The 15,305-nt window shown below is 36.6% G+C and overlaps 3 protein-coding genes across 11 annotated transcripts in view; 1 reads left to right on the forward strand and 2 right to left on the reverse strand.

The window, feature by feature from the left end:
• The window catches only part of TRAPPC13 (trafficking protein particle complex subunit 13), a 46,746-nt gene extending 42,146 nt beyond the window's left edge, over positions 1-4,600 (reverse strand). For all 7 annotated transcript variants that reach the window (XM_025925084.2, XM_025925082.2, XM_086699878.1 and 4 more), the window contains exon 1: positions 4,460-4,600. In XM_025925084.2, coding sequence (XP_025780869.1) covers positions 4,460-4,505 — 46 coding nt within the window. In that variant the 5' untranslated portion in view covers positions 4,506-4,600. The remainder of the gene's footprint in view (positions 1-4,459) is intronic.
• On the reverse strand, positions 591-4,597 carry SHLD3 (shieldin complex subunit 3). The gene is made up of 2 exons (XM_086699891.1): positions 4,460-4,597; positions 591-1,548 (listed from the first exon to the last, which is right to left on the reverse strand). Exon 2 carries the CDS (start codon positions 1,431-1,433, stop codon positions 678-680), a length of 756 nt encoding a protein of 251 aa, XP_086556017.1. The 5' UTR covers positions 1,434-1,548; positions 4,460-4,597; the 3' UTR covers positions 591-677.
• Positions 4,601-5,205: 605 nt separating the features above from the next.
• Positions 5,206-15,305, forward strand: part of TRIM23 (tripartite motif containing 23) — a 37,192-nt gene continuing 27,092 nt past the window's right edge. For 2 of the 3 annotated variants that reach the window (XM_025925089.2, XM_086699929.1), the window contains exons 1-4: positions 5,206-5,359; positions 10,722-10,884; positions 12,389-12,510; positions 14,720-14,998. In XM_025925089.2, coding sequence (XP_025780874.2) covers positions 5,213-5,359; positions 10,722-10,884; positions 12,389-12,510; positions 14,720-14,998 — 711 coding nt within the window. In that variant the 5' untranslated portion in view covers positions 5,206-5,212. The remainder of the gene's footprint in view (positions 5,360-10,721; positions 10,885-12,388; positions 12,511-14,719; positions 14,999-15,305) is intronic. The other variant, XM_025925088.2, reaches the window with a different exon arrangement.

Consider the following 15,305-nt stretch of genomic DNA (forward strand, 5'->3'; position numbering starts at 1 on the left):
ACTAATGAACTGGGCCAAGTTCAACTTGTATATATACATTTTGCTTGGAAAGAACTTAAAAAAATTAAATTAGAATCTTCTTACAGTTCAGAGTCCTTAACCATATTCTACAGTCTTGCCTATCTAGTCCCTGAATGATTTCAAGTTTGTGAAGTGAAATGCTGGGCATTCTGAGCACATTATATTAAAGTTAATCATTATGCAGGAGCTCATCTTAGAAATTCTCCAGAAAAACGGTCTTTAGTCATTTGCTAAGTTGGCAAAAGAAGTTAAATTCATATGATAGTCCACTTTTTTCCATTGAATTTGAGTTAACATTTATCTAAAGGTAGACAACTTGTCAGGGAAAAATAAAATTATGGTACTGCTACCATTTCTTAGAGTAAATGCTGTTAGTATTTTATCAAATGCTGTCATAGATTCACCTTCCTGTATACATTGTTCTTGAGTTAACAGACATGCCTAGGAACTCACCTGATAGTCATTTACTTCTAGGAAACAAACTATACATATTACCACACAATTTTTTACAATATTAAGAATGAATAGGCTATATGACTGAAGGGTCAAATAAAAAAAATTAAGTCATCTAAAATTTAAAAACTCATAAAAAATTTATTGATTTCAGATCACAGTTCATTCAGGATATTCTTCTCTTTCACAATCAGTGGAATTCATTACATACTAAAAATAACACCATATTTACGTACACATAAATTCATTTTCCCAGTAAGAGCTAATCTACCTTTAAGAAGATTTCCCACATATTCACAGTACATAATATCACAGAACACCCATATTTGGTCTAAGTGTCTCTGAATTGTAGCATTACAAGATGGAAGTTCATTGTGCCTGATAATTTGATTGAGTTTTGCCCAAATGTCTTCCAGAGTTTGGTTGTTACAAATAGTGTGCTCTATAGTCCATCTTGCCCTATAAAGTGAATGCAAATTCAGTGCCTTTAAACTATCTTGCAATTTTTTAGACAAAGGAAAAATATTTTCAGTGCAATTACTGTTGGGAAGTGAAACACTCCAAAACCTCTTCTTATGCTGTCTTCCCTTTTCTGATTGCTTATCTAGATTTCCAGAATTAGTCTGTTCATTCAGTGTGTGTGACTGGATTAAGTGCTTTTCTTTTTTTAAATTAGGTTGAAATTCCAAAAGATCTATTGTGCAATCGTAACTCTGTGATTTAACATCATGTTCTGAAATGGTTAAGTACAGTTTCACATCTTCAGCTGCCTCTTCAGAAATCACAGGTGGTGATCTTTTAGGTTTGAGTGGAAGTTTGGACCCATCATGAGAAAACCAAGGAATAAATCTTGATAGTGGACGTGTAGGAAAGTCCTGAAGTGCTTTCTCTGCAATTTTTGACAGTTGTGTGGGATCATTCTCATATGGTCGATAATGTAATATTACTTCTGTAGTCATTCTGCAGTAATCCAGTCACTCTTAATGAAGAGAAAATTTCTTAGATGTGCTCCTCAGCGCTAGAATGTAATTTATAATTACAAGACTTTCTTTCCAAATCAGAGGGAATCAGGACCTAAAGCGGAAGTATTGCAAAGAATAAGATATGGTAGGGATAACCTACACACAAATAGGGAGAAAAGAAAAAACAAAAACCAATCCCAATATGATATTTTACCAAGTGTTGTTGGTAAATGTGAATGGAATCCACAAAATTGGAAACCCTCTGTCTCACCAAAATAAGGGATCTGGATTAAATGCCTGGTAAGCCTCAAACTGCTAGTAGTCAACACATTTAGATCAACATGTAAATATTTATAAGTATTGTCATTAATATATTAGGTAATAATCTTAAGACTATAGCAGAAACAAAGGGTAAATTAGTGATTCCTAGGATATTTTATTCATTTGAAGAGAACAAAAATGTAATAATACTTAAAACTTTGAGACATTGAGGAAAATGAAAATCATTGTGATTTTTGATGCATTGAAAAAAATAGATTTTATACTTTAAAATGATATGAATTCTACCAAATACATAGATACACTACTTAACGATTTTCATCCCCAATACTAAGCACCAATAACATGAAAATAAATTGTGCATTTTAACCAGGCTGGGAACTGGTCTTGTTAAAAAGTGTCCTTAGTATAAACGGGGCACTTTCACACTATCAAGACATTAGTACCATGGCTTCTGAATTCCAATTCAGAGGAGGAACAAGAAGGCTAGACCTTAATATTTTTTTTTTTTCCTTTTAGAACAAAGAAGTCTTCAAGCTGTCCCAAATTGGGTCACTGATAGTAAGTTCTAGCATACAGTTAGGCTTCCAAAGTTGCATGAGCCACAATGCAAGCTCTTTCAAATCCTAATTACTGTAGGAAAAAAATGAGAGGTTCTCCCCAAATCATTAGAGAACTCCTTGAAGGGGTTCTTCCATTACTAGAATGGCCATAGGTGGGGACTCCTGTCATGATGTCATAATACTCATTTGATCACCAATTTTGAAGAGTCAGAAGTAATTAATTTCATCATGATTCTTTTCGCCTGTTAATGTCCACTGATTTGACAACTTAAATTCATAAATGACTGTGATCCTTAACACCCATAATTCTTAACATGAATCTAGACATAGCATACTCTTTTTTTTTTTTTTATGTTTACTTTTGAGAGAGAGTGAGACAGATTGTGACCAGGGGAGGGGTCGAGAGAGGGAGACAAAGAATCTGAAGCAGGCTCCAGGCTCCGAGTTGTGAGCACAGAGCCCCAGGTGGGACTCGAACCATGAGATCATGACTTGAACCGAAGTTGGTCACTTAAACGACTGAGCCACCCAAGCGCCCCTAAACATAGCATATTCTTAATTTTTTTTTTTTAACATTTATTCATTTTTAAGAGTGAGAGAGACACAGTGTGAGCAGGGGAGGGGCAGAGAGAGAGGGAGATGCAGAATCTGAAGCAGGCTCCAGGCTCTGTGCTGACAGCTCTGAGCTGTCAGCTGTCAGCACAGAGCCCGACGCAGGGCTCGAAATCAGAGACCTGGAGATCATGACCTGAGCTAAAGTCGGAAGCTTAACTGACTGAGCCACCCAGGTTCCCCTAAACATAGCATATTTTTAAAACAATAATGCTTTTATTTTTTTCTTTCCTTTACACTTTCACACTTTAAGATATTGCATTGAGAATTATTTTTGTTTGAAAATATGCAATGTTGTACTCTGAGGATGATGAAGTTGTGACAGCTCATTTTTTTACATATATAAGAAAGTGAACTTAAATGATCATGTAAGTTGGTACACATGGCATCCAACAATCAGTACAATTAGACTTGTTAAAATCTTGAAAGTTTCTTAAATTTCTGAAAGATATTAATATCTATTTACATACTTGATATGGGATTAAGAAAGAACATGACAGTTTCTTTTCCTTTTTCTCCAGAAAGAACCCATCTCAGTGTAACTCATTTGCTCAGGCTCAGCTTACAGGTCATATACCTATATTAATATTGTTTTTCAGCTCTATAGTCAGAGACAGATTTATTAAACCGAGCTATCAGTATATGCTTTTATGTTACAAATGAGACTGCTGACCTTCTGGAATGTTTAATGCCTACATCATAACTGTGTACAAGATAATGGTCCGTCAAAATGGATGCCAAAAGAAGGTAAGTGAAATTCAACTGAATTCAAATGTCTATCCAATCTCTTCTCAGCTCAGTTCAAGAAGTTATTGGAAACCACACAGTAGAGCATCCAAGAAATAAGAAGTGTGTTTGGGGAAGTAGAAAACAGATGAAATACAGCTGAAAGCATTTTAAATAAAAGGTTTTCAGAAAACAGTAATTCCAGAAAACTCTGCCCTGTTCGTTTTCCCTAAATAATAATACAATTACATCACCAAACTTACTAAAAATTTTCTGCTGTGTACAGAAAACGAAAGCTGACATCAATTTTCCCACATCCACACTACTTTGAAGTAAACTGCAATAAGTTATAGCAAATCTAAATTATACGTTGTTGTACTATGTGTCTCAAAACCCTTGGCACTGCTAAAACTAGACTAATTTTGCTGATCAAACTGAAGACTGGTAACTTCGTTAGTGCTACACAAAGACACAAGAGACAAGGAAAAATCACCGGAGATGCCTACTGTACATCATCTTGGCTCACAGGGCTCTAGGGACGTTAGCTTCTCTGACTAAAACCGGTCTGGTTACTGAAAGCAGCATATAAAACAACGAGTGATTTATCGGGTATCTATTACATTCTAGAGGAATGCAACATAAGTCTCTCAAACCTAAAAAGCAAAGAAGAAAAATTGCTTCCTTCCTCTCGGCGCCGAAGGACAAAGCAAGAATGCAGGAACTAATGGTGTTTACGAAGGACGAGGCCTACATCCCCGGGACCAGGCCTAGGTGGCAAAGGCTTCGAGAACTAGCGAGAGAACAGAAAACAGACTAAACGCAGTCAGGTTCGTGAAAGTTTACCTTTCAGGGCCAGCAGGTGCTCCTGTTTGGGGGGATTCACTTCCATTTTGAACGGCACTTTCGACCCACTGCCTACGGCAGCTGGGTAGGTTCAAAGCAGCCCGGAAGAAAACAGTAAAGCGTACGTTCGGGAAAATCGAATGCACTCCCAACAGTTTCTGCTGGTAGTGCCTTAAATTCTCTTCTTACGACGTCCTTTAGGGACTCAACGGCTTCTTTTCACCAAAGCCATCTCTTATTTCTTAGCGATTTATACATAAAATACTTCTCTGTTTTCCAGCCACAAATCACACATAGCGTCTTCCAGAAACCACTCCTCGCTGACAGTACATAGCCCCACAGATAACTACATGGCGGAGTAGGGGTGGGGGGGGGGGGGGGGGCGGGAAACAAAAAAACCTAGTGTGGCATCCTGGGATTTGTAGTTTAAACAAAAACCGCACTGCATGCAGGGAGATGTAGTCTCCCGAAGTCCTCACGTCTATTCTGCAATTAGGAAGCGATCGTTTCTAAAACGGGACTTTCACTCCAAAATTTTACTTCTTGTTTTATCCTTTCTTTTTTCTTTCTTTAATTTTATTCCTTCCATACTTCAGTCTCCTAAATAACAGCAATAAAAACATCAAAGCGTTCATACACAGGGAACGGCTTCCCAAGAGCTAGGGACTGACAGGAGGAGGAGCTCTGAGGTCGGCCCAGCCGTGCCCGGCGTCGTACTGCGCCTGTGCGGTAGCGGCCGAGGCCTCTGGGTAGATGGTCCTACCCCGCCCCTTAGTTGAAGGCGGTGACGGCTGCTTCTGCGGCACCGCTCCTCCTAGGATGGCTACCCTGGTTGTAAACAAGCCTGGAGCGGGACTAGACAGTGGCCGTCAGGGCAGCCGGGGTACGGCCGTGGTGAAGGTGAGGGACTTTGCGTGCTCCGTTCTCCACCTTCGGCCTTCCTTCGGTTTATCCCTGAGTTCTGGCGGCGGCGCCCCGGCCGTTTTCGGGCAGGATGCGCGGCCTTTGCGTCCCTCTCGGCTTTACATGCCTTGTTCCCCACTCCGCGATCTTTTCTCTTTGCGGGCGTGAAGTTGCCTGGTCTTCTGTTAATACCAGTTCTTTACTTGACATCGCCGATGGGGATATTTGTGAAGATGATCGTATGGGCCTGTAAGACTGACTTCGGCCGGTCTTTTCCCTAGATCCTCTGCTTTTGGTTAAGTTCAACAGGCATTAGCTTATTTTTACTAAATTGAACCATTATTATCGCTAGGTACTATATTAAGTATTGTAGCTCGTTAATAATCTACCTATGAAGTATATGATCATTACCGTTTTGCAGGTGAGGAAACTCAGGTTTGGGTTAACACAGTGAGCCAGGGTTGACTGCCTTTAAAGTCTGGTTTTCATCATCACACTAATTCTAGGCGTGTATTAGTGGTTGATCTGCCCCCTCCTCTCTTGGTAGTACAGTCTTTCAACACTTGAAAAGTCCCCCAGCAGCAGCACGGTTGGGCAATAACGTTAAGGTATACCAATTGCCTATGGTTTGAGGTTTGAAATTCTACCATGCTTGAGTGCTTCAAAATGCATTTGCTAAAACATCAATTGAAATACGTGGGATGCACGTTTCCCCTTCACTATATAGTCATGGAAAGATTTGGAAGGGAGAACTGATCTCAGTCGTTTGTAGAAGACTTTCAGGATTATTATAATCTCAGTTATTGGTATTTCTCATTACTGGTTACATATTAGGATAACAGGATTTAAAAAAAAATACCCTAGTTATGCACACTTCCTCCTCCAGTTCTGATTAACCTGACATAAGTATATTTTTTCACAATTCCAGAATTGATTTTAATGTGCAGCTAGAGTTGAGAACTACTATACCAGATAATATCTGAAGTTCTTTTAAGATCTTGGATAATAGGCACCTAATGTTGGGTTTAGATGACAACAAATGATATATTTCTGCTTACAAGTATATTATCAATCAGTGTTGGTGGCTTTTGATTCATCTGACCTTTATATATCAGTGAAGTTATTCTGAAAGTACATGGCGTATCTGAGATACAGAGGGAGCCCTGTTAGGCATGTTGTATGGTTGAGCATTTATTGATTTGTGCTTTATCTAAGTAGAGAATTCCTAAAGATAATTTTGTGAATTAACTTGAGTCAGTAAGTTGTAATTAGAATGGATATTATTGCTGTATCTATCTTTGTTACCCTTAGTTGCCTTAAAATCTCAAAAATATACTAAAGTCTGATATAATTCAAATTTATTACAGTACAGAGTTTAATATGTTAGAGCTTCACTTCGTTCATCTTTATCTTTTTTTTTAAACGTTCATTCATTTTTTTGAGAGAGCATGAGCGGGATGGGGCATAGAGAGAGGGAAACAGAGGATCTGAAGCGGGCTGCACAGCGAGGCCGGGTAGGCTCGAACTCACAAACTGAGATCATGACCCGACCTGAAGTCAGGCACGCAACTGCCTGGGCCGCCCAGGTGCCCCACGTTTTTGTCTTTATATGTAAAATGTGCCTGAGCTGTGCGGTAGGATAGTCTTTTTTGGCAAGATCCTTATGCTGTAATTTGTAGGGAGTATGGTGGCATAAATTTAAAAAACAAAAACAAACTCATTGTCATTTTCATAGATGAAAGCAGAAATTATTCATTGGAAGGTGAAAGTTGAAGTATATGATGCTAATACGTAAAATGACCTATTTAAAGAACAAGCTGAGAGTGACATGGTTTTTTCACTAGAAAAAGACAAAAATCTAACATTCTGAAATTCACATTCAAAAAGGAAAAAAGGAATCAGGAAAGTTTCTTTTGAAGAGTGAGTCTCCTTAGCACTTTTAAAATATGGTCTGGTTTATTAAAGTTTTATTTACATGTGATAAGTTTGTAGCTCTCCTTGGCATATTTGTGAAGTTTATAAAATTAAGAGCTTTTCTCTTATCTAGGATTTAATTTCTTGGGCTTTTAGCCACACTTCCTAATGATAAATACTGAAGAAAGAATGTCTTACTCTATTGTTAACTGAGTTGATGTGAGATAATCTAATAACTTTATTTTTGGACCCATGTTTGGTTTGTAAATCAGTTGTATGTTGCTACTGCTTTTTGAAAAAACCTGTGGTAGCAACTTAAGTTTTTTTTATCTTCTGTAATTATGGGGTCACAGATACAAGGTATGAATGGACTAAGTAAAATTTAATTTGATTCTTTGAAGTATACAGTCATAAACAAGTTTATGTTAGAATAGCAAGAACATCTATTAAAAATGTTGCATTTGTTTTACATCTAATTGTGTTTATCTTTTCTGTATTTGATTGAATTTGATATTTAAGTGAGGATGTTTAAAAAATTTTTTAATGTTTTATTTATTTTTAAGACAGAGAGAGACAGAGCATGAGTGGGGATGGGGCAGAGAGAGAGGAAGACACAGAATCTGAAGCAGGCTCCAGGCTCTGAGCTGTCAGCACAGAGCCTGATGTGGGGCTCGAACTCACAAACTGTGAGATCATGACCTGGGTGGAAGTCGGACGCTCAACCGACTGAGCCACCTGGGCGCCCCTAAGTGAGGATGTTTAAATAAAAATTCTTTCCTGCCTTTTTTAAAAACGTAGGTTAAATTTAAGTTTGTATATATAACATAATTTATGTGTAACTGTTTCTAGCTATTTCCCTTCCTCATAGGGAACCACTATTCCAGTGTAATTAATTTCCTTTATAGCCTGCTAGAAAGTTAGTATGCCTGTATAAAAACATATATATATATAAATATATGCTCTTTCACTGCTCAGTTTAATGCAAAAGCTATGTATTCTATGTATCATTTTTCACTGTGCTTTATTTGTGTGAAGGCATTCTGTTTGTGTACATAGAAAACTTCCTCTTTCTCCATAGACTGCATAGTTTGCAGTACATGAATATACTATATTTTCTAGTCTGTACTGGTACATATTTACTATGTTTCCATTCTTTTGCAAATGTAAATGGTGCTATAAGGAATAACAGAGACTGCTTCACACATGTGTAATATATTTGTAGGATAAATTCCTGGAAATAGAATTAGTAAACCATGTAGGGGTGCCTGGGTGGCTCAGTTGGTTGAACATCCGACTCTTGATTTTGGCTCAGGTCATGATCCCAGGATCATGGGATCCAGCCCCATGTTGGGCTTTGTGTTGGGTGTGGAGCCTGTTTGAGATATTCTCTCTCTCTCTCTCTCTCTCTCACTCTCTCTCACTCTCGCTCTCGCTCCCTCCCCCTCTGCCCCTCTCCCTCCTTTCCCCCTATCTTTCTCTCTCCCTCTGCTCCTCTCCCCTGCTGGTGCAGTCTCTTAAAAAAAAAAAAAAAAAAAGAATACCTGCTTTCCCACACTTTCACCAGCACAACAAAGAGTTATTGACCTGTTTGATCTAATCTGAAAACTGAAAACAGTATATTGGTGTAGGTTTAATTGCATTTCAAAGTTTTTTGAGTGAGATTGGACATCTTTTCATGTATTTAAAGAGTTGTTTTCATGTCTTTTTCTGTGAACTATGTATTACATTTAAGACTGTCTTGAACCATACTGGGATGCAAGCCAATTAGAAGTTATGAATTTACAGTGAAAAATGTTTGTATTTCATGCACTAAGTCCAAATTAATTACAGAGCTAATATTTTTAATATATTAAGTGTGATTTCCACTAAGCATTTTCTGGTTTTTGTCTTGCACTATTTACTTGTTGGGGGATGGTGGTTGGGCTGGACTGTTTAAAACAATTTTTTTTTAAGTTTATTTATTTTGAGAGAGAGAGTGCAAATGGAGGAACAGAGAGAGAGAGAGAGAGAGAGAGAGAGAGTGTGAGTGAGTCCCTGCACTGTTAGTGCAGAGCCTGCTGCAGGGTTTGAACTCAAGAACCATGAAATGGTGACCTGAGCCAAAGTTGGATGTTTAATCTACTGAGTCACCTAGGTGCCTCCCCTCTTTTAAAAAACTTTTATTTTGTCAGACTTTATTTATATAAGCACACCAGTGGTTGGTTGTTTGGAATGCCCTGTTTCTGGGGGCTTTTTGGTCTAACAGGGAAAGACAGGCTGGAAAGCCAGTAAGGGAATTAAAGTGCTCTGGGGTGTTAAGATTAAACACTTATCCATGGTGCATGATGGCCCAAGGGATAGTGTGCTCATTTCAGTTGGACTGACCTGTGTGGGTAGGCTGAGAGAGATAGTTGTTTAGAAATTTGTTAGTTTACTAATGTTAAAAAGAGGATCCACAAGAAAAATGTCTGTTTAGCTATTTCCTCAGCATCAGCATAAAGAAAGAGGCAAAAACAGTTTATCCTGTTCTAGGAACTACAAATTGTTTCATATAGTTTGAGAATAGAGTCTGAAGGGGGTTGCAATAAAGCAGTAGGACAGAGGACAGATTGTAGTAGGTCATGGATGACAGACGTAAGAGTTTGTGGCATAATTGTTCAACGTGGGTATTAAAAAAAATAAAATTCTGAAACATTTCAGCTATATTTGGAAGTAACAATACTAACAGTACTAACAGTACTTCATTAATAAAAATATAGGTTGTTGACTTAATTCTAAAAGCACTCATGTGCTTGGGAATCAATATGCTGATTTTTGTTGCCTTTCCTTTGACTGCATGGCCTTGGGCAAGTCATGTGCCTGTAATTGGAACTATATAGACAAAATATTTTCTAACCGAGGGGAATTATTTATTAATTGAGAACAAGGAATTGAAATTTAAGTCTTAGCTGATTTCTTGTCTTTACATTATATAATATAAACACTAGAAGATACTTGAAAGTTACAGTCTTTTCTGAACAGGTTCTTTATTATTTACAAGGGTTAAATGTCACCCTAGTACATATTTCAGATTATTTTTGTTAAAATTAATGATGATTTTTGGGGGGTAATTTTGGAGAAATTGCTTAAGAATGCAACTTCGGTAGAATTATATAGTGTACAGATTCCGATATAATGAATCAAGTCATAATTTTCAAAAGATAAAGATGATATTAATTTACATTATTTTTGTCCCTAACACTTGACATTTCAAGGAGATTTCACTATGATATAGTTTTGGTAGGGTCTGTCAGATGATATGATAAAAAGATGATTTAAGGTTTTACAATCTAGACTTTTTTTCATGGAGAAATAAAGTGACTTAGAAAGATTGATTTAATATGTTCGATCAAGTTTTTTTTTTGGCCTGAAGTATGTATGCTTTTAAGATCATTTAAAGAGCACATGTTCCCATGCCAATTATTAGGTGCTGGAGTGTGGAGTTTGTGAAGATGTCTTTTCTTTGCAAGGAGACAAAGTTCCTCGCCTTCTGCTTTGTGGCCACACAGTCTGTCATGACTGTCTTACCCGCCTGCCTCTTCATGGAAGAGCAATCCGTTGCCCTTTTGATCGACAAGTAACAGATCTAGGTAGGAAAATATATTGTATTTAAGATTGAAAATTGTTTGGTTTATTTGTGTGAAAAGGAGTTTGTATAGTCATTGATTACTGTAGGGTTCTAGGTTAGAAGAGATGTATGGAAAAGGATTATCTTCACTTGTTCTTGTTCTAGTTTACTTAGAGGAGTTATTTTAGCTAAGTGTATATTTCATACAGTGGTTTTCAAACACAAATCATAGCTAATTTTTAGTTATGAAATCAATTTAATTGGTTGTGAACATGCTTTTTTAAAGAAGAAATGGAAAAAAAATGTGTGTTGCATCCTGAAGGTGAATATTGGTGTGTGAAACTTTTCTTTCAGATGTATATATTATATATGAACATATTTTTAAAACCATGCATATATAAATACATATAAGTAAACATATATCTAAGTATTTATAAGTAAATATATATATAAGTAAGTACGCATATGTGTACATACACACATATATATACATATATACATATATGTAGGTTATCCTGTGTTGAAAGGGAAAATGTATTTCTTACTGGAGGTTGCTGTAAAAAGTATTTTAAAGCACTTGTTTTAATATATGTAGTAAAAGTCAGTGACAAAATAGTTTTTAAAAAGTATAAAGAAAAATAGTAGAACTTGATGTTTTTACTGAGAATGCTGAAGAGTTGGAGCACCTGGGTGACTTAACAAGAGTTAAGCATCCCACTCTTGATTTCAGCTCAGGTCATGATCTCACATTTTGTGGGATTTAGCTGACAGCACAGAGTCTGCTTGGGATTCTCTCCCTGTCTCTCTCTGCTCCTTCCATCCTTGCTCACCTGCACTCTCTCTGTCTCTGTTAAAAATAAATAAATAAACTTAAAAAAAAAAAGAATGCTGACGTTTTCTTTTAATGTTTATTTATTTTGAGAGAAAGAGCATGAGTAGGGGAGAGCAGAGGAGAGGGAAGGAGAGAATCCTAAGCAAGTTCTCTGCCATCGCCATAGAACCCTACTTGGGGCTGGATCTCACAAACCATGAGATCATGAACTGAGCTGAAATCGAGTGGTATGCTTAGTTCACCGAGTCACCCAGGTGCTCCAGGAGTTTCTGTTTTTTTAAAGAGAATTTTTTTTTTTTTTCAACGTTTATTTATTTTTGCGACAGAGAGAGACAGAGCATGAACGGGGGAGGGGCAGAGAGAGAGGGAGACACAGAATCGGAAACAGGCTCCAGGCTCTGAGCCATCAGCCCAGAGCCTGACGCGGGGCTCGAACTCACGGACCGCGAGATCGTGACCTGGCTGAAGTCGGACGCTTAACCGACTGCGCCACCCAGGCGCCCCTAAAGAGAATTTTTAACAAGACAATAGTTCTAGCAATAAAAAGAAATTAGGGAAAATTTGAATTTTGAAAATTTAGACATTATTAATGATATTAATAATTAAATATATGATAAATTACTGTTAGGTGTGAGGTGAAATGATTAATATTCCATTTTATTAGATTTAGTTTTTATTTTTATATTTGTTTTAGGAGATTCAGGTGTTTGGGGATTGAAAAAAAATTTTGCTTTATTGGAGCTTTTGGAACGACTACAGAATGGACATATTGGCCAATATGGAGTTGCAGAAGAAGCCATTGGGATATCTGGAGAGGTATTGATTGAATTTATTAAAATATTTATTATGAGCATGAATTTTTTCTTTTATTTTAAAATATAAGTATAATCTTACCTCACTTGCTTCGGCAGATAGGAATCCAGAAACACAACTTTTCATTACATTACAGTTTTATAGGAAATAATATTCCCAACTGAATAGAAAGTAAAACTTGAATTCACTGAAAATACTATACCCAAAGTATATTTTATGTATAAACTTACCTCCTTATTATAATTCAGTTCTATCCAAGGATAAAGTCAAGAGTTAGAAGGTTATGGAAAAGTAAAAAGAAGTGGAAGCTACATTAAACCAGAGGATGCAAAAGTGAATCAACAATAAACAGGATGGTGCAAAGAAAGAAAGAGAAACTCCATCAAAGAGGCCATTTAGTGTAGAGGCCAAATGCCTTAAAGATAGCAGTAGCTCTTGAGGGAATTAATACTATAAATATCTTCATGAAAAGTTTAAATGTGTAAGTATACTCTATCCAACAGGCTGGTCATCCAGTAAATATTAGGATGCTGCCCATTAACACAGGTTAAAATACATTTTTTACACTTAATTATATGCATAGCTCATATACTGTACTAGATATAAGAATAGTTGTAGTAAATAACAGTTAATGATTTCAGTGGTCAACTTTAAAACCACAGGTTTAGAATCAAGGAAACAAATGTCAGATTGATTTCTACTTTTCTTCTATTAGATCGTGATTTCTTTATATAAAGTGAATCACTGAAGTGAATTTCAAACTAGAGCACTGTTTCCTAAAAGTTTTCCAGTTCCTTCACATGCTATCTCTTTTATCTTTCCAAAGACATTAGAATATTATCTAATGTTGTCCTTGTAAATATTAGTCATGTCTGAAAAATAGAAGACATGTATTTTTTATTTTACTTGTTGAACTTTGGGTTCATTTTAAAATTTAATATAATTAATGATACCATTGGTGTTTTTTCTAATTTTTATTTCTGGAATAATTTATGCCACATTGCTCCCTTTCCAATTAGGCCTTTTAATATTCATCATAAGTTTTCAAAACATTCTTGATTATCTGTTATATAAAGTTTTTCAAGTTGAAATGCTTTTTTAGTAATTCATGAAAATTAGAAATAATATTTAAGAGCTTATATATAACATAGGATTTTTATTTTTTCTTTAAACTAGCTTAAATCAGTGCTTTTTCAGCCTGGATTATACAGTGAACTCACCTATGGAGTTTTAGAAAAAAATACACAGATTAGGCCTCATCTATAACCTATTGGAATTTCATAGGTTAGAGTCTGAGCATCTGTGTTTTTAAAAGCTTTGCATCTGATTCTTATGCACACATCTGGTTCTCACAGTAGCCTTCACACTTCTCTTCTTCTGCTACAGCACCATGATAAGTGGTATTTAAAGTAGTGGTGGGGGAGCCTGGTTGGTTCACTTGGTGAAGCATGCCGATGTTGTTGTCAGGGTTGTGGTAAGTTCTAGTGCCATATAGGGTATAGAGATTACTGCAAAATAAAATCTTTAATAAAATTGAAAACTAAAGCAGTGGGGATGTATTTATTATCAACTTTCTTTTTTAGTCTTAAAAGATTTCTGAAAAAGAGATTTCTAGCCTCTAGTTTTCAGTTTCTTGCGTATAAGCTGAGGGGATTTCATAGAAGATATCTTTACACTGACTGTAAATCTATGAGGATAGTTCTCTTTTTGGCCCCAAATTCATAGCATGGATTGATAATAAGTTTTGGAAATAGCTTCTCACTTACCTATAGAAATGAATACTTTTGGAGTGTCTGAGTGACTCAGTTGGTTTTGTGTCAGACTCTTGATTTTGGCTCAGGTCATGATCCCAAGGTACATGAGATTGAGCCCTGGATAGTGCTCTGCACCAATAGCGTGAAACCTGCTTAAGATTCTCTCTCCCTCTCTTTCTGTCTCTTCCCTGATTGTGTGCACGTGCAAGGGCACTCTCTCTCTCAGATAAATAAACTATTAAAAAAAAAAAACTCAGAAAACAAAATGAATACTTTCTTAGGTGAGTAGTAAATGACCTTTTTACTTAATTGCCAGTATATTTTCACATGTAAAGCCTGGTCAGTTAAGAAAAGATTATGGGGGAAAAAAGGAACGATTATAGGCTTTTATATTTTAAAATTTATCATGTTGTAATGATGGAGGTTCAGTTTGAAGACATTAATTTTTTGTTTATCAGAGTATCATTCGTTGTGATGAAGATGAAGCTCACGTTGCGTCTGTATATTGCACTGTGTGTGCAACTCACTTGTGCTCAGAGTGTTCTCAAGTTACTCATTCTACGAAGACATTAGCAAAGCACAGACGAGTGCCTCTGGCTGACAAACCTCATGAGAAAACCATGTGCTCTCAGCATCAGGTACACGCCATTGAGTTTGTTTGCTTGGAAGAAGGCTGTCAGACTAGTCCACTTATGTGCTGTGTCTGCAAAGAGTATGGAAAACACCAAGGTCACAAGGTATGATTATAATTAGACTGGGTGACTCTACCTGGTTTATCAGCCTACCATTTGTTTCCATTGACTACTTTATGCCAAGTAGGGATTGAAGAGTTCAGTGATGAATGAGTTGAGCTTGGTAGCATGAAAAGAAATGAGAGATTCAATTTCTGAATGTCATAACAAAAATTTCAGAAGCCTCATGATTCTTTCTTCATTGAAAAATAGCTTTCCAGCAGGAAACAAAAGTTCTCTGTGTGCATGTTTTCTTAATGAACTGGATTGTTTTGACAGTACTTAAGTCTTTTGATGAACTGATGTTTATGGT

This window comes from Puma concolor, chromosome A1 (genome assembly GCF_028749965.1).
Source record: "Puma concolor isolate L17-30 chromosome A1, mPumCon1.1.hap2, whole genome shotgun sequence".
NCBI lineage: Eukaryota > Metazoa > Chordata > Mammalia > Carnivora > Felidae > Puma > Puma concolor.